General features: G+C 41.6%; 1 protein-coding gene across 3 annotated transcripts in view; it reads right to left on the bottom strand.

The window, feature by feature from the left end:
- Nucleotides 1-25,982, bottom strand: part of ZSWIM6 (zinc finger SWIM-type containing 6) — a 162,561-nt gene that overhangs the window by 47,274 nt on the left and 89,305 nt on the right. For all 3 annotated transcript variants that reach the window (XM_038401337.2, XM_043514847.1, XM_043514848.1), the window contains exons 3-4: nt 7,967-8,115; nt 7,287-7,437 (exon numbers count right to left, since the gene is read on the bottom strand). In XM_038401337.2, coding sequence (XP_038257265.1) covers nt 7,287-7,437; nt 7,967-8,115 — 300 coding nt within the window. The remainder of the gene's footprint in view (nt 1-7,286; nt 7,438-7,966; nt 8,116-25,982) is intronic.

Genomic DNA, 25,982 nt, shown 5'->3' with positions numbered 1-25,982 from the left:
AAATCTAAACATGCTAAGGCAAGGAAAAGTATGGATAAACGCTGGGAAGCCAAACAGTCATAACTCCATCCTGTAATTACAGAAGACAAAGTCTAATGTGTCTGAAAATCAGTTTAAGATGAAGCTTCAAAAACACTTGCTAGTGCCACAAACCCTTGATTTAACAGCAGTCAGTTTGAACATAAAATATATATGAATTGGATAACAAATAGCAGAAGCAAAAGGTAATGACCGTCACAATGAAGAGAAGTTTCACACACAACTGAGATTCTGTGTAGAGCCCCTGCTGTTTAAATTCTCAAAAAAGCAGTCAGAAATAGTTAATTTAGTACCTTAAACAACATAAACCAATCTAAGACACATTTATATATGTTAGCATAATATTCTGTGAAATGACTGATATAATTTAATGGACATGCATATAACATGCAGACTTATTTTTAATCCAAAAATTGCAAAACAACCAGTTTAATGGATTGAGTATAGTATAAGGGACCAGACCACCTCAGGAATGTCTGAATTTCAGTGTCTACTTTCAACTGCTTAAATTAAGTTGCCTAAATCCATACTTAGACACCTAAATAAAAGTAGCCTTATTTTCCAAAGGCGCTGGGCACTTACAACGCTTATGGACTTCAAAGGATGTGAATGTCAACGGGAGCTTCAGATGCCTTGCACCTTTGGAAAAATAAAGTCACTTTTAATTCAGTGCCTAAATAAGGACGTAGGCAACTAAATTTAGGCACTCAGGTTTGAAAATTATGGCCTACATCTGTCCATTTTAACAATACTATGAAATATATGAGGGAAACTGAATCTTTCTGAAGTGTACATGTACCCTTTTAAAAAAAAAAAAAAGATGATAATAGTGACTATTTTAATATGCAGCTGCAGAAAAACAAAAAACTGGAATGACTATTTAGCCATGGTAAATCTTGTTCATGGTAGCATTTAAGTAGTTGCTAAATTTGGGGTCTGGAAGGAATTTCTCTTCGGGCATATTGGCAGGAACCTTAGCTGTTTTTGTCTTATTCTGAAGTACTGAGAGGAGGTCATCCGTTTGAAATAGCTGGCATGCCCTGCACAATTTATTTTCCGTAATTGCAAAGTGAAGAGCCACTAAAGGCCTTCCTATCTTCTACTTCAAGATTTTTATTTAGTTTAGGTTAAAAAAATCCAACTTGATATGTCCTAAATTAGAATACAAAGAGTTTCTCAGAATACATGAAAGTAGTTTCAAAAGACAGGAAAACGTTATTTAACACCTTGAAGCAATGGCTTCCCCAGAGTAAAACAGTAATTAAATCCTAACTAATTACAACCTCTAACGATCATGAGTTTAAATTAAATTTCAGATTGGGAGGATAAATTTACTCAAAAAAATAAGAATTTGAAAATGATCATTAAAATGCACAAATATGTTGTAACAATTCTCCATGTGATCTCAATTTGTACAAGATTTTTAACTTCAAGTTACCAAGTTTTCCTCATAGTTCACAATATAAAAATTATATATTATGCACCTCTATGGTTGCGAAAATGGACATAAGAATATTAACAGAATGTTAATATGAATACAATTTAGCTTAATGATAGCATATTAATGTTTTTTAAAAAAACCTCAACCCATCTTGAGCATACAATAGTAGTTTCCACAAGTAAAAATTCATTTAATGGCTAATCCATTTGGCAAGGAGACAACAAAACTCATGCCACACAAGTGATACATGAGCAGGAGCAGCCCTTCCACTAGGTACGATCAAAGATTTCAGAGGTGTCTCCAGGAAGGCTTTATACTGTTGTAGGACTCAGTGACATCACAAGAATGCTCCATATTTAGCAATATTAGTCAATGGAGAGTAGTTGAACTGGGTAGGTGAGGGTGGGGCTGATTCAACACCACCTTAAGAGCACCCCCTATTCCTGCTGATGTCAATGAGAATTGAGGGCATTCAAAGAGTGCCTCAATGATCAGAGCTAAAGTAAAAATCTCAGCATCTTAAATAAACTGAATAGCCATTGTCCTGTCTTATAAGAGTGAGAACCTCCTTGGTAGATCCTCCTCCCTGGGGTAGGGCACATGTGGAGAGCCATCTTGCCTTTGGTTCCATCAGAAACCATTCTTTTTTAGTTTAAAAGAGTGAACTAAATATTGTTTTAAAAAAATCAAAGTGGGGGAAAAATCTACTAGAAATGTTTGTTTTGAAACATGCAAATTGTGTGAAGTTTCTTTACTGCAAAGGCAGGCAAGTGGGTGGGAAAAGATACTGAAAATGGTAGATCAGAAAAAAAAACCTGATCCTGTAATCTACGTGTTGACAAGCTGTTGGGCTCCATCACTCCACCAAGTAGTAGATACTTGTCTTGGATTCTTCTACTTGACTGCTTTCATCAGATTAAGCATCTGGGATTTAATTTAACAGTTTCAGCTTTATTAAGCTGTCACAAGAGCGGCCCCACTTTGATAACAGTAGCTGCTCCAATTATGCCTTGGTTTAGGGTTGACAAGTATAATGATTCATTCGTGGCACATGAGAAGCAATAAAAGGTTGTTTTGCATTACAGCTTTAAAAATGTGGGCACTTTTTTCATTTAATTTGTCACTTAGCTTTTGCTAAGAGGACATTTAAATTGCAGTAAAAGGCAAATGGGGCTTTTAGTTTAAATGTAATCCCCATATTTAAATGATCTGTAATGGCGTAGCGTTCGAGTGGGAACACTATTGTCTCACAGTGGGCCCTGATGGTGACATGTGACATTTGTATTCAGGTCCTGTATTATCCATGTGGCTAAAGGGCTTCCAATTTCATTTCACAGCCAGAAGCCTGCAGAAAACACCAATTAACTTGCAGATTCCATTTGCCGACAAAACTCAGCTTCTTCTCGATGCCTGGCATCTGGCAGTGCTCAGCATTTAATTCCAAAGCAAAGCGTTGCAGCAATGTGATCCCTGGGCTGGGGCACAAAGTCAAATTTCCCCCTTTTATTAAGAAAGAAAATCTTTTCACTTTCGTAGCTCAGAAGCAACTTTTATTTAATTTTTGATAGATGAATATTAGAGAATTATTACTGAAGTCAAACTGGAGGGACTCTTTAACCTATGGATAGAGAGAATTTTTTCAGAGCAGAAAGAGGGTTGATTGACCTTTTATTGAAATCAGAGAACTCAGTGCAACATGCACCAGCAGACATTTACTTCAGGGGATTATCACCATCTCCATATTCCTCTATTTTATCAATGCAATTTAATGGCAGACCAAAGGGGTTCCTATTATAATTAATAATGCAGCAATTTCTCAGTTTTGATCAATGGTAATCGAGGGTTAAACTTCCTACAATCAGCATGTGATATTTTACTGAGGTACCATTTAAACAGCATTATTCCAGCTCAGAACTTTGAAAAAATTATCTGCCATTTTAGCAGGTGAGGTGCATTGAACATGATTCATACAAATCACTATAGGCACTACCAATGTGTCTAGCATCAACAGAAGTAAATAACTTTAATCTTAACATGCTACATCTGTAATCTTGACATCTCTAACGAAACATATTTTAATTATGCTGGAGACCCCCCCTTCAGGAGTTTTTTGTTTTCATCATATTCCTTTTCACTGTTTTTAAACACAGCTTCTGCTTATTTCTAGACCTTCAAACTAGAAATGACTTGTGTGACCCTTCCAGTGCCTTTTATCATCTCCTTTGGATGATGCTAGACTCATAATGGATGCCAGAATAATTAATAAAAATTGTCTTGCCTAACACCTCCAAACTTAAGACTCAATCCTGCTTCTGCTGAAGTCTAGGGGAGTTTTACTAAAGACTTCAATGGATCAGGCCCTTTGTTCCCGGTCTAACTTATTATTTCAACTACCATGCAAGTGCCCACTGCATTGCAGGAAGCATTGGTTAAGTTTTTATGAAAGGATCATTACTCAAGTGACCCAGTCACAGAATGAAGCTTATTACAAGAAGCTTAAAAACATATGCCCAAAATAAAACTGAAAAAATGTCCATATGCCTAATGGTTGGTAGGCTACAAAATTAAGTAACTCTTTATTAAACGAAAAGGAGTACTTGTGGCACCTTAGAGACTAACAAATTTATTAGAGCATAAGCTTTCGTGAGCTACAGCTCACTTCATCGGATGCATTCGATGCATCCGATGAAGTGAGCTTTAGCTCACGAAAGCTTATGCTCTAATAAATTTGTTAGTCTCTAAGGTGCCACAAGTACTCCTTTTCTTTTTGCGAATACAGACTAACACGGCTGCTACTCTGAAACCTGTCTTTATTAAACAGAACCCATACTTAACTTTACATCTGCTAAAGTCTTTCATAACTACAATGCAAAAGCATTATTTACCCCATGAAATAATCAAGAGCTTAATTAACATACAATATTAAAAAAACCTACTTGACTGTGATTAACACCACTGCAAGCATTTTCTTCATAGATTTAAGGGGAAAATCCTAATTTGTATATACCATTCTCAAAGCAGATCACTCTGACCAGACAAAAGGTAAATATGCTGTTTTACCCTTACATATAGCATGCCTAGAGGAAAAGAAAAGAATCAGACACGATTCTGATTTCAGGAGGTACAATCAAATTTGTTACCCATCAGCATCTGTATAAGATCTCCCTTGCCACTGTTGCCCAAACAAATAGCTGGTCCTCAATATACCCTGCTCTTCATTCTGTGGATCACTGTTTTTCCTCTGGCCTTCCTAATACCCTTGTCTTCTTCAATGCTCATATTTCTCTCTCAGGTCTGTCTCTTTACTATGAAAGAGGTGTATTCTTAACTTGAGGTAAAACCCTTAGAGAAAACAAGGCAGTTTGTAAATTCCACATGTCAGTAGGTTAAGACTATGGGGAAGCACAGGCTGATCAATTCCAAAATTTCAGTGAACATTCTAGCATCAGTAGGAACAGCCCTATTGATTTTGGTGACAATCAGAAAACTGGAAAAGCCTGAATACCACACTTTACCCATTTGGTGCGACAGACAGAGGAGTACTGTGACAGCAGAAATAACTCAGCCACTCATCACTCACTCACTCCAGGTCATCTGCATACTTCAATACCATTGGTTGAGTCAGCAAATAAAACTGCAGGTCAGGACTGAGGTGCCTTGATAGATGAGGAAGTACACAGGTTCAAGACCGAAGTAGAGGTGATTACATCAGATCAGGAGCTACCATGCCTAATTAGAAGTGAGGATGGAGATTTCCACTGTGACTGCCTCCACACTATGACTGCCTCAGACAAGATCATTTTACCTTTGACAAACTGTTATAATTCATTGAAACAATGCCCCCACTTGGTGCTCTAGGCAGAGATTCTTCTACTTGCAGTACCAGATGGGCACTGTCAAGGGGTGACATGGCCAATACAGGCAGCAGAGTAAGCGTTAGGGTTACTATAAGAAGAAAGTAACGACTTCAAGGTACGATTACACTACAGCCACAGACTAGACACTCCCTACATCAATGGAAGCAGTTTTTCTATCTATGTAGTTAATCCATCTCTCTGAGAGGCAGTAGCTAGGTTGACAGAATACTTATCTGCATCTACACCTTACATTATGTTGACCTAACTATGGCACTCAAGGCACAACATTTTTCACAGCCCTGAGCAACATAGCTAGGGCAATCTAATTTTTAAGTGCAGACTAGGCCTGAGTTACATCTGATGTTGCAATGCAACTGCTCAGGCTCTTCTGCCTGTAGCATCAAATGAGCCCAGTCAAGAGGAAACTGCTGATATGAAACTGAAAATGAAGAGGAGTGATGGCTTAGACAATTTATTGAAATTTAGGTTTATCTGCAGTATCCTGTAGAAGTGCTACAGGTTCCAGGATAGCCCCTCCCAGCACAACCTACATAAGCAACAAAGTACGCATTCCTATAGTTTTAAATATAGCCAAATTGTTACTTTCAATTAAGCATATGTTCTTTTCTCTAGCAAAAGGTGCTTCATTTCACCATCAAATCAAGATGTCCAAGCTGCCATTTCCACCCCCTGCTGTATGCCAGAAATTTACAACAGCTCCAGCACCTTCTAAATTGAACAATTAAGCCTGCAGAGAACTGCCTTTTTAAAATGTCCAATTCTTCCTTCATTCCTTATTTAGACTTCTATAAGACATTTAACTTGGTACCACAAGATATTTTGATTAAAAAACTAGAAAGATATAAAATTAGCATGGCACATATTAAATGGATTAAAAACTGACTAACTGATGGGTCTGAAAATGTAATGGTAAATGGGATACAGTCATCAAGTGGGAGTGTTTCCATTGGGGTCCTGCAGGGATCAGTTCTTGGCCCTAATCTATTTAACATTTTTATCGGTGACCTGGAAGAAAACAAAACAATCTGTGATAAAGTTTGCAAATGACACAAAAATTGGGGATGAGTGGTAAATAATGGAGAAGACAGATTATTGATTCAGAGTGATCTCAATTGTTTGGTAAACTGCGTGCAACCAAACAATATATAGTTTAATACAGCTAAATGTAAATATATACATCTAGGAACAAAGAATGTAGGATATTCTTACAAAATGGGGGACTCTATCCTGGGAAGCACCGACTGTGAAAAAGATTTAGAGGTCATGGTGGATAAGCAGCTGAACATGAGCTTCCAGTGTGATGCTGTGGCCAAAAAAGCTAATGTGATCTTGGGATGCATAAACAGGGGAATCTTGAGTAGGAGTAGAGAGGTTATTTTACCTCTGTATTTAGCACTGGTGTGACTGTGCTGGAATATTGTCTTCAGTTCTGATGCTCTCAGTTCAAGAAGGATGTTGATAAATTGGAAAAGGTTCAGAGAAGAGCAACAGGAATGATTAAAGGATTAGAAAACATGCTTTATAATGATAGGCTCAAGGAGCTCAATCTATTTAGATTAACAAAGAGAAGTAACAATGGGCTCTTCAATCTAGCAGAGAAAGGTATAACAACATTATCATCTGATAGATGGAAGGTGAAGCTAGACAAATGCAGACTGGAAATAAGGCGTACATTTTTGACAATGAGGGCAATTAACCACTGGAATAATTTATCGAAGAATGTTCTGGATTCTCCATCATTGCTGATTTTTAAGTTAAGATTAGAGGTTCTCTCTAAAAGCTATGCTCTAGGAATGCTTTTGGAGGAGTGCTACGGTCTGTGTATACAGGAGGTCAGACTAGATGATCACAATGGTCTCTTCTGGCCTTGGAATCTATTAAACATATACATACACACACAGCATAGAATTTTAATTATTTGCATTTACCCAGTTCATCCCAGAGCTGCCTATACTTGTCAGTCATTGCAGTGCCTTGTTGCCTCCAAAGCGACAGACGAGGATCAGCCATGAACTGTTCTGTTATCAATGTCAACATACGAGCTCCATTAGAGTCTCTCATCTTTAACATCTCTCGCACCTAGGAAACAAAAAAGGTCTCTTAATACAAGATTGAAAAAAGAAGCTACATAATACTAGTGAAATACTGAAGCTTATGTTTTATTTAATTCCTCCTCCCTCTTTGAGACACATCACTATTAAAAAAATTTTACTGTCAAAAAATTTTAAATGAGAACTTGACTACATGGAGTTTGCTCTCCAACAGTAAACATGATTTTAGGTCACTGTTAATGTCCCACTGCAATTTCTGTTCTGAACAGTTTTTCCACAAGAAATTTAGACTTACATTAAAATGCCCCAAGAATATCACATACCATTTTCCAAAACTTTGGGGGAAAAAAAAGAAACAAAAAAACTAGTGATGATAAACAAGTAGATTTTAAGGCACATCAAGTTATGCTCCACTGATGGAGAATTCTCAGTAACATAATGCTGTACTAATAAGGCATAACTTGGTTTAAAAATGACTGCATTTTCAGTAATTAACTAATCAAATATGAGCTGGATAGAGGAAAACAAAAAAAAGGAGACCCAAACGTAACCCCTACCTTTGCAAAAAGCAAATTGAGCTGCTTCCCTGATCCATGGTATCCACCCTGGGAGAGAAAGAGTTTAACTTGCTCCTGGACTTGTTCTTCATCCAAGTGCCAACAGTTTTCATCATCTATGCTAGCACCTGCTGTTGGGTCAGGAGCACCTACAAACAGCAGCGAAAAAATTATGGTCTAAATAAAGATTATAGGTTCATGGGGGGAGGGGTGGGGGAAGGAGGTCAGAAGTAGAGGAATTTTTTGGACTTGGGCTCTCTCTTGTTTTGGGTATTGTGGCTTTACCTTATTAAAATATTTTGAAGTTTTTTTCTCAGTACCCCGATCACTCTGAGGGAAGAGGAGAAAGGGGCTCCAAGTAATCATATTTAATAATTAACTACAAACTAAGCAAAAACCTGTTTAATTACAAGAGGTTTTACAAGACAAAGTTTCTGTAATATGATGTTTTATGTCAGTTTCACGTAAAAATATAGGACATGATACCTGAAACAAAAGGTATTCTTGAAAAGTTTAAAGTGTGGCTCTACTCTAAAGGTTCCATGTTCATGATCTAAGTGAAATTTATATCAAACATTTTCAATTACAAGATTTTTTTTTTTTTTTTTTTTTTGCCAGTACTGCCAAACCAGCTTGAGGTTCGCCTTTTTGTGCACCAGTACATACAAGAAAAGATTCTGCAAGCCAAATTGTTTCCTTTAGTACCTCTTTAATCACAGTGTCCTCAGATAACATTTTCCATGGCACCTGTACAACACCCAGTGCCTTCAATAATCTTGCACAGATGTAAGTGATTGATACTTAGGGTATGTCTTCACTACCTGCTGGATCAGCGGGCAGCGACTGATCCAGTGGGGACTGATTTATCGTGTCTAGTCTAGACCAGATAAATCAACCCTCAAGCACTCTCCCGTTGACTCCTGTACTCCAGCGCCGCGAGAGGCGCAGGAAGAGTCGACGGGGGAGCAGCAGGAGTCGACTCACCGCGGTGAAAACACCACGGTAAGTCGATCTAATACGTTATTCACGTAGCTGAAGTTGCATAACTTAGATCGATCCCCCACCCCAGTGTAGACCAGGGCTTAGTGTAAAATTCTATTGATGGCCCAGTAATACATCAACACAATTCCTCTTAGCTGTAATAGCTTTGGAAGGCCAATAGGAGTAAAAAAACCAACCAAACAAAAAAAAACCCCAAAGCACAAAAACACGAATGCAGTAGAAGAATTCATGAGTAAGCAAGCATGTACAGGGAATGGATCTGTTGATTAATAAGCATTTTTACACAGAATAGGTCTTCACTGCACAGTTAATTCGAGTGTACATAACTGAGTTAAATCCTTTTAAGTTATCCTATCTTGAGTAGCCACTCTATGAAACAGCACTCAGACTACACAGTGCAATTAGATTACCCCACAGAGTATCTGTATTAGCAGCTGACAAATTGTGCTAATGCAAGTTTTAACTTATATCCTTGACAGGCCAGACAACTTGAGTTGAAAGCACCACCACAGTCAAGCTTTTGTGCGTGTGGATGTAACTTGAGTTGGGGCAACAGTCAAGTTATCTACAATGCAGACAAGCCCAGAGTCAAACTGCACTTTTATGCCCTGTCTAGATTAAGATTTAAAGGTGGTATGATAGACCAAGTTAACCCCACTGAATAGCTAACACAAGGGTGAGCAAACTTTTTGGCCCCAGGCCACATGGGGGTTGCGAAACTTTATGGAGGGCCGGGTAGGGAAGGTTGTACCTCCCTAAACAGCCTGGACCCCGCTATCTATCTGCCCGCTCCCACTTCCCATCCCTCTCAGAACCCTGAACCCATCCAACACCCCCCCTTTACAACCCCGACTGCCCCCGATTGTCCTGACCCCTATCCACACCAGCACCCCATCCAAGCCCCCGTACCCATCCCCTGACCGCCCCCCCCAAACCTCCGCTCCATCCAACTGCCCCCCGGGATCCCTGCCCTTATCCAACCCCTCCCCACCCCCTTATCATGCTGCTCAGAGTGGCAGGCACTTGCAGCAATGCTGCCGCCCTACCCGGCAGGAGCGTCAGGCCAGAGCACCAGCGGCACAGTGCACTGAGGCTATGGGGGGGTGTGGGGGGAAGACAGCAGGCCAGGAGCTCAGGGGCTGGGCAGTATGGTCCTGCGGGCTGGATGTGGCCTGCAGGCCATAGTTTGCCCACCTCTGAGCTAACACCTTCTAGAACTCTAGTCAAGACAAAGCAACTGTATTTTAGAACATGTTCAAGCGGTTGAATAAAAGGCTTTACCTTGACCAGTTCAGCACATTCTAAAGTACACCTGCTTTGACTCTCTCAGAATTCTAGAAGCTGTTAGCAATTCAGCTATGCAACATCTCACCACTTAAATCTTAGTCTAGAAAGGGCCTAAGGGTATGTCTAAACTGCAGTTAAAAACCTGCGAATAGCATGGGTCAGCTGACTCAGGTTCCTGGGGCCTGGGCTAACAGGCTATTTAATTGTGGTATAGATGTTTCAGCTCGGGCAGGAGCCCAAGCACTGGGACCCAGTGAAGGGGGAGGGTCCCAGAGCCACAATTAAACACAGACTTACTCCAAGCCACGTGAGCCTGAGTCAGCTGAAACAGGCTGGTCATGGGTTTTTAACTGCAGTGTAGACATACCCCAAGTACCCTTCTGTAACCAAAACGATAAAAATAGTACACTAACTGGAAACAAAGGTATCAATTCAAATACTTTTTTCAATAAGTGCTGAGAAGTTTAAAAAGAGGACAAAGTTTCTCCAGAGTTTTTGAAATTAAAAATCACTACTTCAATTCTATGGATTTAATAATTTTTTTCACCATTCTAGCTATGCCATGCAGAGAAGCTTATAGATGGCTGAAAATCTGGTTGAAACTCTTGAAGCAAGCTCCTTCTGACTAGTGAAGACAGAACTGGAGGATTTTGAAGAGCAGAGTGGTGTCTTGTACTCAACTGCTCATACCTCTGAAAGCCAAAAATCTTATAGCTTGGAGTTCCTAATGCTTGAGACCTTAAGAGTGGGAATCTTGTGTGGATTGTATCCTTAAAATAGTTTAAATTGAGAGAGAAAAACCGTGTCCTTGAGGATGCCCATGCAACTCCCACCGACTTCCAGGGTTGCTCTTTAGAGTGCGTGAAGACAAAAATTGAGCCCAAGACATTATGAAACTAAGGAATGAAAAACTTCACTCTAAAAGTGCTTCTCTTTTTACTTAGTTCATTCTAAGCGGCTTTCAATCCAGTGCACTACATGAAACAAATGTTGATAAGTCTTCAGTTGCAGAAAATGAGATAAAAAGGGAAATCAAGCCACAGAAGAACAGGCAGTGCAGCTGTTGCAGTAACTCAAGTTTTTTGTATTACCTTGCAGACTAGCTTAAATATTTCATTGCTCCAAAACAGACAAAGACAACTACTTATTGCACTTGTCATTAATAAAATATATAAAACACAAAACTTGCTTTAAAATAAACTGGTTGATATAAATTATAATTTAAATTCATTTTTGTAGGGTTAGTTTTAATTGTATTAAAACAATTTAGTAAGACGTCATAGCTAAACTTCACTATTTGTGAAAAACCAAATTCTTTCTGGAACTATTTACATTTTATCAAAAGCTCGTAAGTCAGTTTGTGCTACAATGCTGAATTTCCACAAGACTATTATAGATTCTCTAATAATGACATACTGTCACTGGAACACTGATATCAGATCAGCCCAGAACTGTAACAATAACGTTGCCAGAGAGCTCTCCAATACAAGAGTAATGAACAGAGCATTTTTGAGGGAGTTCTCCAGGTGAAGGAGGAGTGACCAGGTGACCCTTGGGGTGAGTTTGTCATCTGTTTGTTGTTGTGTACTTTCTTGATTGAAGCGTATAGTGTGGTCTATTTAGCGGGCTGTATGCTCACTCTAGGCCAGAGCTGGGCAAACTTTTTTGGCCCAAGGGCCACATCTGGGAATAGAAATTGTATGGCGGGCCATGAATGCTCACAAAATTAGGGTTGGGGTGCAGTAGGGGATGAGGGCTCCGGTTGGGGGTGCGATCTCTGGGGTGGGGCCAGAAATGAGGAGTTCAGGGTCTGGGAATGGGCTCCAGGCTGGGACTGAGGGGTTTGGAGAGCAGAAGGGGGATCAGGGCTGGGGCAGGGGGTTGGTGTGTGGGGAGAAGCTCAGGGGTGCAGGCTCGCAGCGGCGCTTACCTCAAGAGGCTCCGGAAGCAGCAGCATGTCCCTTCTCTGGCTCCTACACTGAGGCGCGGCCAGGCAGCTCTGCACGCTGCTCTGTCCGCAGGCACTGCCCCTGCAGCTCCCATTGGGGCGCCAGAGGGGGCCATTGGAGCACATAGGAGCTGGAGCGGGGCCATGCCACAGCTTCTGGGAGCCGCATGGTGCGGTCCCCAACCCTGCGCCGTGGCTGGAGCGGGACCATGCTGTGGCTTCCGGGAGCCTGACCTGGATCTAGTCTGTGGGCCATAGTTTGCCCACCCCTGGCCCAGACTGATAGCTTCCTAATGAGGGGCTTGTCTACCATCCATTGAGCCCTGATCCCTTTAGGACCTCTTGACAAGGGGTTATGGCTAACTCAGGGAGAACAGCCAGCCCATAAGCGACCAGAGCAAACAGGAACAGCAAACAGGAGTTTTCAGAGGGAGATTAGAGCGGGAGCACAAGATACAGATACACCTAACAAACATTCTCTAAACTTAGGCCAATAATTGACCCCTCCAACCACCCTCTCCCCCACAGAAAACAAACAACCTCCCTTCCCTGCCAAAAACCCCCAAACCCTGCAAGAGTAAAAATAATGAAGCACAAGTTCAGCAGCAGAGTGGGGGCTATCCAGTTTATTGCAGAGACTGCAGCACGTATGATTACCTGCCTTGTGGGCAGGTGGCATATGTATGTATTCAGTGCAAGGAGCTCATGGCCCTCAGAGACCATATATGGGCTCATGAAACCAGAGTGGCTGAACCGCAGGAGCTAAGGAAGACAGAGATACATAGATGAGACTTTCTGGGACACAGTAGAATGGTCCCATCCCCAATCTGGCAGCTTCTGTGTTGTAGAGGAGGATGAAAGTCTTGGAGAAGGCCTATATCAAAAAGGAGCAGAGGGAAACAAGCCCATAGTTGGGGACCTCCTTTTAGATGTCATGATATTGCCTCGCACTGAGGATCCTCCTCTGAGGGAGGTGACCCCAAGTTATTTGGAAGAGAGACAGGCAATAGTAATGGAGGATTACAAATATAGAGCCTTAGGTTTGTGATGGCTGGGAGAACCACCTGGTGAATTGCCTGTCAAGTGGGAAGGTTGTAGATCTCTCAAGACATCTAGATAGACGTATGTGCAGAGCTGGGGAGGAGACAGTGGTTGTGGTACATGTAGGTACCAATTACATCAGGAAAGGTAGGGGAGAAGTCCTGGAGGCCAAATTTAGGCAGGTAGGCAAGATATTCAAATCCATGGTCTCCATGGTACTATTCTCTAAATTGCTGCCAGTTCCATGTGCAGGTCCAGTTAGACAGGCAGAACTGCATAGTCTCTACGCGTAGATCAGATGGTGTTGGTATGAGGGATTTAGATTTATTAGGACCTGGAAACATTTTAGGAATGAAGGAGACTATACAGGAAGGATGGACTCCACCTAAACCAAAATGGAACCAGACTTCTGGCATGTAAAACTAAAAAGCTCATAAAGGAAGTTTTAAACTAAGGCTTAGGGGAGTGTTGACATTTGTGGAGGAACGCACAGGCCAGGCAGACACATCCCTTAGGGAAGGATTTATTAAAGGGGATATTCTATATCCTCATAAAGAGGAGAGGACAGAAGTTGATAAATTACAGGTAGGAAATGAAGAGAAACAATCAAGCAAAAGAGAGTTCCATTCAGTTTCATTACATGAAGGCATACAACTAAATATTGACAGATCTTTTAAGTGACTGTATACAAATGCTGGAAGTCCAAATACTAAGAGTGCCTGGTATTAAATGAGGCTACTGAAATAACAGGCATCACAGAAATTGGTGGAATGATGATCATCAATGGGACACAATAATACCAGGGTACAAAATATATAGGAATGACAATAGGTCATGCTGGTGGAGGAGTGGCACTATATTTAAAAGAAAGCATAGAATCAAATATAGTAAAAATCTTAAATGACACTTGACCACACCATCTCTATGGATAGAAATTCCATGCTTGAATAATAAGAGTTTAGCAGTAGAAATATACTAACAATCACCTGCCCAGGATGGTGACAGTGATTGTGAAATACAGTCAGGGACATTGGAAAGGCTAATAAAACAAAGCCCAGTAATAATGGAGTATTTCAACTATCCCCATGTATACTGGGAACATGTCACCTCAGGATGGGATACAGAGATAAAATTAATGACTGCGTCTTGGAGAAGCTAGTCCTGGAACCTAGAAGGGGAGAGGCAATTCTCAATTTAGTCCTAAGTGAAGCAAAAGATCTTGTCCAAGAGGTGAATATAGCTTAACAGCTCAGTAATAGCAACCATAATGTAATTAAATTTAACATCTCAGTAGGGAGAAAATACCAACACAACACACCACAGTACCATTTAACTTCAAAACGGTGATCTATACAGAAATGAGGAGGCTAGTTAAACAGAAATTAAAAGGAGCTGTCATAAGACAGCAATTCCTGCAAACTGCATGGAAACCTTTAATAAAACACCGCCACCACCATAAAGGCTTAAATGGTATCTATACCTCCACATTCAAACACACAACTAAAAATGCCATCATGGCGAAACAGAGTAAAAGAGGCATTTACAGACAAAAAGACACTTAAAAATTGGAAGTCAAATCCTACTGAGGAAAACAGAAAGGAACAAACTTTGTTAAGTCAAGGTATAATAAGGAAGCCCAAAAAAGAATTTGAAGGCAACTAGCAAAAGACAAAAACTAAACAGCAAATTTTTTTTAAAATATATCAAACAGGTGATTGAGGTGCTAAATGAACAGTCAAGGAAGACAAGGCTGTTGCAGAGAAGCCAAATGAATTCTTTGCATCAGTCTTCACTGCAGAGGATGTAACGGAAAGTCCCATACTTGAGATATTCTTCTTAGGTAACAAACCTGAGGAACTGTCCAAGATTGAGGTGTCAATAGAATATGTTGTAAAACAAACTGATAAATTAACAGAGATAAGTTAAAAAAAAGCCAACAATGTTAGTTAGGAACCATTAGGAAAAAAAGATAATCAGATAGTAAATATAATACCTCTATATAAACCAAAGGTATGTCCACATCTTGAATAATATGTTCAGTTCTGGTCACCACGTTTCAAAAAGAATATATTAGAATTGGAAAAAGTCCAGAGAAGGGAAACAAAAATTAATAGAGGTACGTAACAGCTTCCATATGAGTAAAAAGAAAGTCAAGCGTAAAAAGACTGGGACTGTTCATCTTAGAAATGAGATAACTAAGAGAGGATATGACAAAGGTCTATAAAATCATGAACGGTGTGGAGAAAGTGAATAAGGAAATGTTATTTACCCCTTCACATAAGACACGAACCAGAGGCTGGCCCAATTAAATTAGCAGGCAACAGGTTTAAAAACAAACAAAAGGAAGTACTTCTTCACATAAAGAACATTCAACCTGTGGAACTCATTGTCAGGGGATGCTGTGACGGCCAAGAAAGGAACAGGGTTCGAGTCCTTCAATGGTTGTTAGCCAAGATGATCAGGGACACAACCTCATGCTCTGCGTATCCCTAAATCTCTGACTGCCAGAAGCTGGGACTGGAGAAGAGGGGATGAATCCCTCACTAAATTGCCCTGTTTTGTTCACGCCCTCTGAAACATCTGGCACTGGTCACTGTCAGAAGATGGGATACTGGGTTACATGAACCACTGGTCTGAGCAGGGCCATCCCTACCCATATGCAAAGTATGAAGCTGCGGGCTGCACCAGCCCCTGTTCCACCTATTCCCTATCCCACCCCTGCCCCACACCACCTCTTCCCACTCCTGCTCCACTCCGCCTCATCCCACCCCAGCCCTTCCCCCGAGGGCTGCAGCAAGGGTCGGGTGCCCTGAACTCACAGGCAGCAGTAAGTGGAGCGACCCGGCTCTAGCCCGCTCCATGGCACCAGCTCCCAGCAATGCCGCTGGTGAGTGCTGGGGGGCAGTTTCCCCTCTGCCCCCCAAGTCTCTCCCCCACAGAGGCCTGGGGCCCCACACAGTTCCCCCGCAGGGAGGCTGCGTAGGGCACCAAAATGGCTAGGACGGACCTGGATCCGAGTCAGTATGTATGGCGTTTCTTATGTTTTGGTTTCAGCCGGGCTCTGAAACAGTTTTCCACAGTTGCACTGTGCCCCTAACCATTGTTGCCAGAAGTCTTGGTGACAAAGGTCAAAGATACCATGCTGAGGGTCTGCTCACAAATGTGGCTCAGCCTAGTATTACAGAGACTTCATGCAGTGTTTGGAGCCTCCTCTCTCAGAAAGCTGCACGTGTTATGCTCAGTATGGTATGACTTTTTGCTTTTTTTAGTTAGAAAAAAAAAGTTAAAGGAATTTCCTTATGTGTATTTATTGTCTGTTTTGCAACAGGGTGTAACCCCCAAGAAACAGGGTGTATCCCCAAGTTTACAGTTAAAACTCACTAATTTTTCAACAACCCCGTTGGCAGTCTTAATCAATGGTCATGGACTAAGGAGGCACGGAAGCCAATGTCTGAAAGGGCATGGCCATTCTAAGCTACCTTCTCACCTGAAGAATTAGTCCTTGCTGGTCAGTGGTAGTGGAGTATGGAGGCCTGAATTGCCACTACTCATGCCACCCTTGTTCTGTGGATAAACAGCAGATTTTTCTCCAGGGGACTCAATTGTATTTTTCAAGTGTACTACATTCACTCATACTAGAGTAAACATTTCATAGGTCCAGTGTCTCAATCCTGCACCCCGCAATCAGAGCAATAGATAGGATTTTTTTTTATTAGTTAGGGTAGTAGTTTAAAGCAGTAGCGGAAACTGAGTTTAAGACAAAAAACATGGCTCCTATTGCTTATTGTAGGTACCCTTTACTAGCGTGGCCTCTGAACTCAATTGGAAATGTTCCAATTGGGAAGATCCTGAGCACTGCAATCCAGCCTTGAAGTGCACAACTCCCAGGATGCCTTGGGAGGAGGATGGGAGGAGAGAGAGACTTCTTCTAGGGAGAGCAAATGATAGGCTCTATTTTGAAGAGAAGATGAGATTGCTTTTGTGGAGCTTTGTCCATACCAGGAGCTGCTGCTCAACTGCTGCTAGGAAGCCAGAAGCAACTACTGAAAATTTACTGGGGGTTTGAGTAAGTAGGGAGCCTCAGAGACTTGGTGGCTTCATTGGAAGCAGGGCAGAGACTGTTGCTGTGCCCAGAGCTGACTGAGGTGGATCTGCAGTGAAGGCAGTGTGAGTAACCACCATCCTTGTTTGGGAAAGTACTCGCAAGGGAAGGGGCATAGCAAAGCCTTTAAGGAGTTGTCTGAGTCTGAAAAGAGCAGAATGGTCTTCTCATCAAACCAGAACCCAAGTTGGTTGACATTTGATTAAAACAACTCCAATCTTCAGAAGGGGTGTGCAGCTTGAAAGGATCCTAAATTAGAAATGTTCTGCCTCTTGCTGCCTTGGCTGGACTGATTCACTGGACCAACGAAGCCTTGTCTTCAGCTTCAAGATCTCCAAGCATGCCCACACAAACAAGTGTTTAGAACTCTGAAATCCAGAGGAGTGTCCACTCAGGGGTGGGTTAAATGGTGGCAGTTTTAATGCACGTTAGATAAGTTTCATTTACTACTGTAAACTATTTTTTTTAATGGATTGATGAAACTGCCACACCCACTGATTAAATTAGTAATGACATTCAATCTCAGTCTGTTATACCGTGTTTCTTTACGTTGTTAAGTAAAGGTATATGTTAACTTTAATCTAAATGTATACTGGCTGTATATTGTTTATAATTGGTATTTTTTAGTTAGACCCATTGCATGGATTAGAATAGGCTTATTCATGGATGCTCCCATTTAGCGTGTACAGGGCTCAGCCAGGTGGATACACTGCCAATTTTAATTTCCTTTACAAGTAAAAGGACTGCAGCAGAGTAGGGGATAGAGGATTCCCACCTATACATCACCACCACTGGTATACTCAGGATCTCTTTTTCTGTCAACAATATCGGAGCCCAGGCACACAGGTGAGTGTTGCTTGTCCCCAGGGAGGAAACGGGGGTTACATTATAAAAGGCAGCTGTACACCAGCCTAAAATAGCTGAAGGCCCAGACAACCTCTAAATCTGTAATGAAGTATCGTTTGTTGTTGGAAGGAGCACAGAACTGAGAGCCAGAAATTCTTGAGTTTAATTCTAGCGCTAATACCAACTCCCTTTCCCTATTTGTAAATTGGGGATAAATATTACTTATGTGCTTCAGAGGTGTCATGAGGATTAATTAGCATACGTTTGAGCTTTGAAAGTGAAATGCATTAAATATTTAAAAACCTGTAATTAAATGATGTCAGTTCAGACACTTATATTTGTTCACTCCTCACGTCAGGCTTAGTTAACTTATCTGTCATGACTGGTCTTTAAAATAGATTTTAGTTAATGCATTTATGGCCATTTTTAATTTACATATACACAAACATGTTCAGTATATGAATAAGGATATACATTTTTAATATGTGCTTCTATGGCTTAAAAGCAAAATGTTTAATATAATTAAAAATATCGTGCATGAGCAGTATGTCTTTTTCAAACGTCTGTTATGATATTCCTGAACCAAATTATTTCAGAAAGGTGCTTGTCTCCATAGACTATTATGACAATGAAAAGCTACCTTTTTAAAAACTAACCCATTTTCAAGTTCTGAGCTGAAGAATCTTTTTTTTTTAATTTAAATTTCTGAAGATTATTAAAAGACATTTTTCTTGTTGACATTGCTTAAAACATCTCAAACAACTTGGTTTGAGCTTTTGAATTAAGTTTAAACCTTTGAACTGAATGCTGCAAGTGTAGAAATTTCACTCTAAAAAAACAATATTTGAAAGTGAGAGTGAAACAAGGAGCTTACACTTCTCTTTCAAAACCTGCATTTACCAGGGTTGTGACTTTTTAGACTCTGGCAAAGGAAAAAAAAGAAGCCTCTATAGTGCAGACTACTCAGGAACTACCATCCATCTCATCTGGTTAAAATACAAACAATATTTATGTTTTAAAACTATTCACTTCCCCCACTCCTCATTTTTGAACAATGTTTCTATCTTCAGTCAAACTATCCTAACCACTTATTCAAGCCATGCTTTAATACTCTTCACGGATACATAGAATCACAGAATATTGGGGTTGGAAGGGATCTCAGGAGGTCATCTAGTCCAACCCCCGCTCAAAGCAGGACCAATCCCCAACTAAATCATCCCAGCCAGGGCTTTGGCAAGCCTGACCTTAAAAACCTCAAAAGGAAGGAGATTCCACCACCTCCCTAGGTAACCTATTCCAGTGCTTCACCATCCTTCTAGTGAAAAAGTTTTTCCTAATATCTAAACTAAACCTCCCCCATTGCAACTTGAGACCATTACTCCTCGTTCTGTCATCTGCTACCACTGAGAACAGTCTAAATCCATCCTCTTTGGAACCCCCTTTCAGGTAGTTGAAAGCAGCTATCAAATCCCCCCTCATTCTTCTCTTCTGCAAACTAAACAATCCCAGTTCCCTCAGCCTCTCCTCATAAGTCATGTGTTCCAATCCCCTAATCATTTTTGTTGCCCTCCGCTGGACACTTTGCAAATTTTTCCACATCCTTCTTGTAGCGTGGGGCCCAAAACTGCATACAGTACTCCAGATGACCAACATCAAATAGAGGGGAACAATCACGTCCATTAATCTGCTGGCAATACCTCTACTTATACAGCCCAAAATGCCATTAGCCTTCTTGGCAACAAGGGCACACTGTTGACTCGTATCCAGCTTCTCGTCCACTGTAATCCCTAGGTCCTTTTCTTCAGAACAGCTGCCTAGCCTTTCGGTCTTTAGTCTGTAGCAGTGCATGGGATTCTTCCATCCTAAATGCAGGATTCTGCACTTGTCCTTGTTGAACCTCCTCAGATTTCTTTTGGCCCAATCCTCCAATTTGTCTAGATCCCTCTGTATCCTATCCCTACCCTCCAGTGTATCTACGACTCCTCCCAGTTTATTGTCATCTGCAAACTTGCTGAGGGTGCAGTCCACACCATCCTCCAGATAATTAATGAAGATATTGAACAAAACCGGCCACAGGATAAACCCTTGGGGCACTCCGCTTGATACTGGCTGCCAACTCGACATGGAGCCATTGATCAGGTAGTGACCTGTTGAGCCTGACGATCCAGCCAGCTTTCTATCCACCTTATAGTACATTCATCCAGCCCATACTTCTTTAACTTGCTGGCAATACTGAGGGAGACCATATCAAAAGCTTTGCTAAAGTCAAGGAATAACACGTCCACTGCTTTCCCCCCATCCACAGCCCCAGTTATCTCGTCATAGACGGCAATTAGATTAGTCAGGCATGACTTGCCCTTGGTGAATCCATGCTGACTGTTCCTGATCACTTTCCTTTCCTCTAAGTGCTTCAGAATTGATTCCTTGAGGACCTGCTCCATGATTTTTCCAGGGACTGAGGTGAGGCTGACTGGACTGGAGTTCCCCGGATCGTCCTCCTTCCCTTTTTTTAAAGATGGGCACTACAATAGCCTTTTTCCAGTCATCTGGGATCTCCCCCGATCGTCATGAGTTTTCAAAGACAATGGCCAATGGCTCTGCAATCACATCCACCAACTCCGTTAGCGCTCTCTGATGCAGCACATCCAGCCCCATGGACTTGTGTTCGTCCAGCTTTTCTAAATAGTCCTGAACCACTTTTTTCTCCACAGAGGGCTGGTCATCTCCTCCCTATGCTGTGCTGCCCGGTGCAGTAGTCTGGCAGCTGACCTTGTTCGTGAAGACAGAGGCAAAAAGCATTGAGTACATTAACTTTTTCCACATCCTCTGTCACTAGGTTGCCCCCCTCATTCAGTAAGGGGCCCACACTTTCCTTGACTTTCTTCTTGTTGCTAACATACCTGAAGAAACCCTTCTTGTCACTCTTAACATCTCTTGCTAGCTGCAACTCCAAGTGTGATTTGGCCTTCCTGATTTCACTCCTGCATGCCTGAGCAATATTTTTATACTCCTCCCTGATCATTTGTCAATCTTCCAGTTCTTCTTTTAAGCTTCTTTTTTGTGTTTAAGATCAGCAAGGATTTCACTGTTAAGTCAAGCTGGTTGCCTGCCATATTTACTATTCTTTCTACACAACGGGATGGTTTGTCCCTGTAACCTCAATGAGGATTTGTTAAAATACAGCCAGCTCTCCTGGACTCCTTTTGCCCTCATGTTATTCTCCCAGGGGATCCTGCCCATCAGTTCCCTGAGGGAATCAAAGTCTGCTTTTCTGAAGTCCAGGGTCTGTATTCTGCTTTTCTTTTCTTCCTCGTGTCAGGATCCTGAACTCGACCATCTCATGGTCACTGCCTCCCAGGTTCACATCCACTTTTGCTTCCCCTCCTAATTCTTCCCGGTTTGTGAGCAGCAGGTCAAGAAGAGCTCTGCCCCTAGTTGGTTCCTCCAGCACTTGCACGAGGAAATTGTCCCCTACACTTTCCAAAAACTTTTTGGATACATTTAAATTTGTAAAAATATTCATAAAATTAACAGTAGATCATTTAAACCTTTAATTGTCATCCGATGACAGCATTAAGAGAAGGGGATGAGGGCACAGAAATACAATTTCAAATAAAAGCATGCTTTAATTTGTAGTTAGCAAAAATGGAATTCTTTCAGCCTATCCGACTGCAGTGATTCTGTACTCTTATCAACACAACAGCATGGTAATTAACTTTTATAAAAGTGTAGTCAGAATTAAACTGAATTACTTTAGAATTATATAAAAACAACACAGTCAAAACAACCGTCACAATTACATTATACCTTTGATTCCTAAATGTGTCAAACTTATACCTGAATCACTTCATTTGCCAATAAATTTCAAACACTTTTTGGGGAGGAACACTTGTATCTATTTATCAGTACACAGTAGCACAGGAATAGCCAGACTGGATCACACCTGTGATCCATCTAACTCAATATCTGAGAGTGGCCAGCATCAGATACTTTAGAAGAAGTTGCAATAAATGCCATAGTAGGCAGATGTGGGTTAATCAGTCCTCCATAAAAAAGTATTACCCTAACCCTCAATATAGTCTTAAAAAAAAAACCCAAAACACTTTCCTCACATTAACTACTATAACTGGATATTCATGTTATCTATACATGTCCAATCACCCAAAATCTTGCTAAATTCTTGGCCTCAGCAACAGCCGTGGCAATGAGTTCCACAGTCTAGTTGTGTGAAGTAGCATATGTTTTTATCAGTTTTGAACTGGACATCTTTCAATAATTATTAAAAGCGGCAAAGAGTCCTGGGGTACCTTATAGACTAACAGACGTACTGGAGCATAAGCTTTCGTGGGTGAATACCCACTTTGTCAGATGCATCCAACGAAGTGGGTATTCACCCATGAAAGCTTATGCTCCAGTACGTCCGTTAGTCTATAAGGTGCCACAGGATTCTGCCGCTTTTACAGATCCAGAGGAACACGGCTACCCCTCTGATACTTAATAATCATTAAGTGTCCCCTTGTTCTGGTGCTCCCTGTCTCACAGAACAAAATCCTTAACTACCTTCTCTAGACCATGCATTATTTTGTATACATTTATCTTGTGCCCTCTTATTAATTTCTAAAATACACAGGCCAAATATTTTCAGTCTATTCATATGAGATTTTTTCCATGATTCTATTCATTCTTCATACCTTTCTCTGAATCACCTCTAATTCTGCAATATCCTTTTTGAGATGCAGTAATCAGTACTGCAGACAGATGAAGAGAAACCACTAATTTGTACAAAGGGATAAGGTTTTCTGTATCATTCTCCACCCCATTCCTTATGAATCCTAGCATTTTACTTGTTTTTTTTAAAAGCTATAACTGCACACTGAACTGAGATCTTCACTGAGCTGTCCACGATGATGCCCAGCTTCTTTTTCTGAGTCACTGCTGTTAATTTTGAACCATATAATCTGTCTGAATAGTTCAAGTTTCCCTTTAACACATATTACTTTGCGTTTATCGACACTGAGTTTCATCAGTCATTGTGTCTCCCATTCACCTGGCTTGGTTAGGGCTTTCTGGAGTTCCTCAGAATCTTCTCTGCTTTTGACTAACTTAAATAATTTTTTTTTGTCTTCTGCAGTTTTTGCCACCTCACTCCTTAACCCATTTCTTCCAGATCATTAACTAACCACCAGTTCTGGTATGAAACCTCAAGTCACCCTGCAGTTCGTATTCTGCTTCCCTATGATGAAAAGTGATCACTCTTTGTTTTCTATCTTTTAGCCAGTTTCTTATCCAGGAAAATATTTTATCCATCACAAATGGACTATTTAGCATATACAGAGGTTACCACACCACTACTAATTAGTCTCTTGGTTAACAGGTTCTCTTTTATGCACTACTTCATACATTCAAAGAATTCTATCAGATTGGTTTCTACAAAGGCAAGTTGTGTCTGGCCAATCTGCTTAGACCCTACCTATACAGTGTGGATTTTTTTAAAGTCAATTTACGAGGTATAGAAGGCTTACTGGTCTGTAATTCTCTGGATCGTTAAAAGAGTCTTTTATAAAACACAGGTTCAACATATGTTACCCTCCTATCCTTTGGTGCAGTCAAGTTTCTTAATGACATTGCATGATTTTTCTTAGCCATTTAATTTATAAGATCCTTCAGAACTCTTGGGTATATATCATCTAGACTTAGGCTATGTCTATGCTACGAAATTAAGTTCAATTTATAGAAGTCGGTTTTGTAGAAAACGTTTTTATACAGTTGATTGTGTGTATCCCCACACAAATGCTCCAAGTGCATTTAGTCGGTGGAGTGCGTCCACAGTACTGAGGCAACCATCGACTTCCGGAGCGTTGCGCTGTGAGTAGCTAACCCACAGTTGCAGCAGTCTCCACCGCCCATTTGAATTCTGGGTAGAAATCCCAATGGCTGATGGGGCAAAAACATTGTCGTGGGTGGTTCTGGGTACTTATCAGGCCCACCTTTCCCTCCCTCCCTCTGTGAAAGCAATGGCAGACAGTCATTTTGCACCTTTTTTCCTGGGTTACCAGTGCAGTTGCCATACCATGGCAAGCATGGAGCCCACTCAGCTCACTGTCACCGTATGTCTCCTGGGTGCTGGCAGACTCAGTACTACATTGCAACACAGCAGCAGCCCATTGCCTTTTGGCAGCAGACAGTGCAATATGACTGGTACCCAGCATTGCTGTACTCCAGGGTGCTCTTTTAGCTGACCTCAGTGAGGTTGGTCGGGGTGCCTGGGCAAACATGGGAGTGACTCAGCCAGGTCATTTCCCCCTTAAATTTTGTCTCATGGCGATTCAGTCCTGCCTGCAGTCGTACTGCACCGTCTTCTAATGAGCACCCAGGAGATGACTATGGCTAGCAATCGTACTGCACTGTCTGCTGCCAACAAGATGTACAAAGATAGATGAAGTGGATGAAAACAAGAAATAGAACAGATTTGTTTTGTATTTGTTTTCTCCCCCATTTCTCCCTCCCTCCGTGAAATCAACGGCCTGCTAAACCTAGGGTTTTGAGTTCTATCCTTGAGGGGGCCATTCTGTTTCTCCTTGATGCAAAGCCACCCCCTTTGTTGATTTTAATTCCCTGTAAACCAACCCTGTAAGCCATGTTGTCAGTCGCCCCTCTCTCCGCCAGAGCAACGTCAGACAATCATTTTCCGCCTTTTTTCAGTGCAGACGCCATAGCCCGCTCAGATCACTGCGGCAATTATGAGCACTATAAACACTGCACGCATTATCCAGCAGGATAAGCAGAACCATAACCTGTAAGAAAAGCGAAACCAGGCAAGAAGAAGGCGACTGCAGCACGGTGACGAGAGTGATGAGGACATGGACATAGACTTCTCACAAAGTACAGCTCCCTGCAATGGTGTCAATTGGGCAGGTTCATGGTGTGGAACACCGATTCTGGGCCCAGGAAACAAGCAGAGTGGTGGAACCGCATAGTCTTGCGGGTCTGGGACGATTCCCAGTGGCTGCAAAACTTTCGCATGCATAAGGGCACTTTCATGGAACTTGTGACTTGCTTTCCTCTGCCCTGAAGTGCAAGAATACCAAGATGAGAGCAGCCCTCACAGTTCACAAGAGAGTGGCAATAGCCCTGTGGAAGCTTGCAACGCCAGACAGTTACCGGTCAGTCGGGAATCAATTTGGAGTGGGCAAATCTACTGTGGAGGCTGCTGTGATGCAAGTAGCCAATGCTATCACTGAGCTGCTGATATCAAGGGTAGTGACTCTAGGAAATGTGCAGGTCACAGTGGATGGCTTTGCTGCAATGTGATTCCCTAACTGGTGGGGCAATAGATAGAACCCATATCCCTATCTTGGCACCAGAGCACCAAGGCAGCGAGTACATAAACCTCAAGGGGTACTTTTCAATGGTGCCGCAAGCACTGGTGGATCACAAGGGATGTTTCATCAACATCAACGTGGGACGTCCAGGAAAGGTATACTATGCTCGCATCTTCAGGAACTCTGGTCTGTTTCAACAGCTGCAGGAAGGGACTTACTTTCCAGACTAGAAAATAACCCTTGGGGATGTTGAAATGCCTACAGTTATCCTTGGGGACCCAGCCTACCTCTTAATGCCATGGCTCAGGAAGCCATACACCGAGACCCTGGACAGTAGTCAGGAGATGTTCAACTACAGGCTGAGCAAGTGCAGAATGGTGGTAGAATGTGCATTTGGGCATTTAAAAGCGCGCTGGCGCAGTTTACTGAGTCATTTAGACCTCAGTGAAACCAATATTCCCATTGTTT

The sequence above is a fragment of the Dermochelys coriacea genome, chromosome 5 (genome assembly GCF_009764565.3).
Source record: "Dermochelys coriacea isolate rDerCor1 chromosome 5, rDerCor1.pri.v4, whole genome shotgun sequence".
In the NCBI taxonomy this organism is placed as follows: Eukaryota; Metazoa; Chordata; order Testudines; family Dermochelyidae; genus Dermochelys; species Dermochelys coriacea.
Note: the sequence above shows the minus strand (reverse complement) of the source record. Positions and strands in the feature narration are given on the sequence as shown.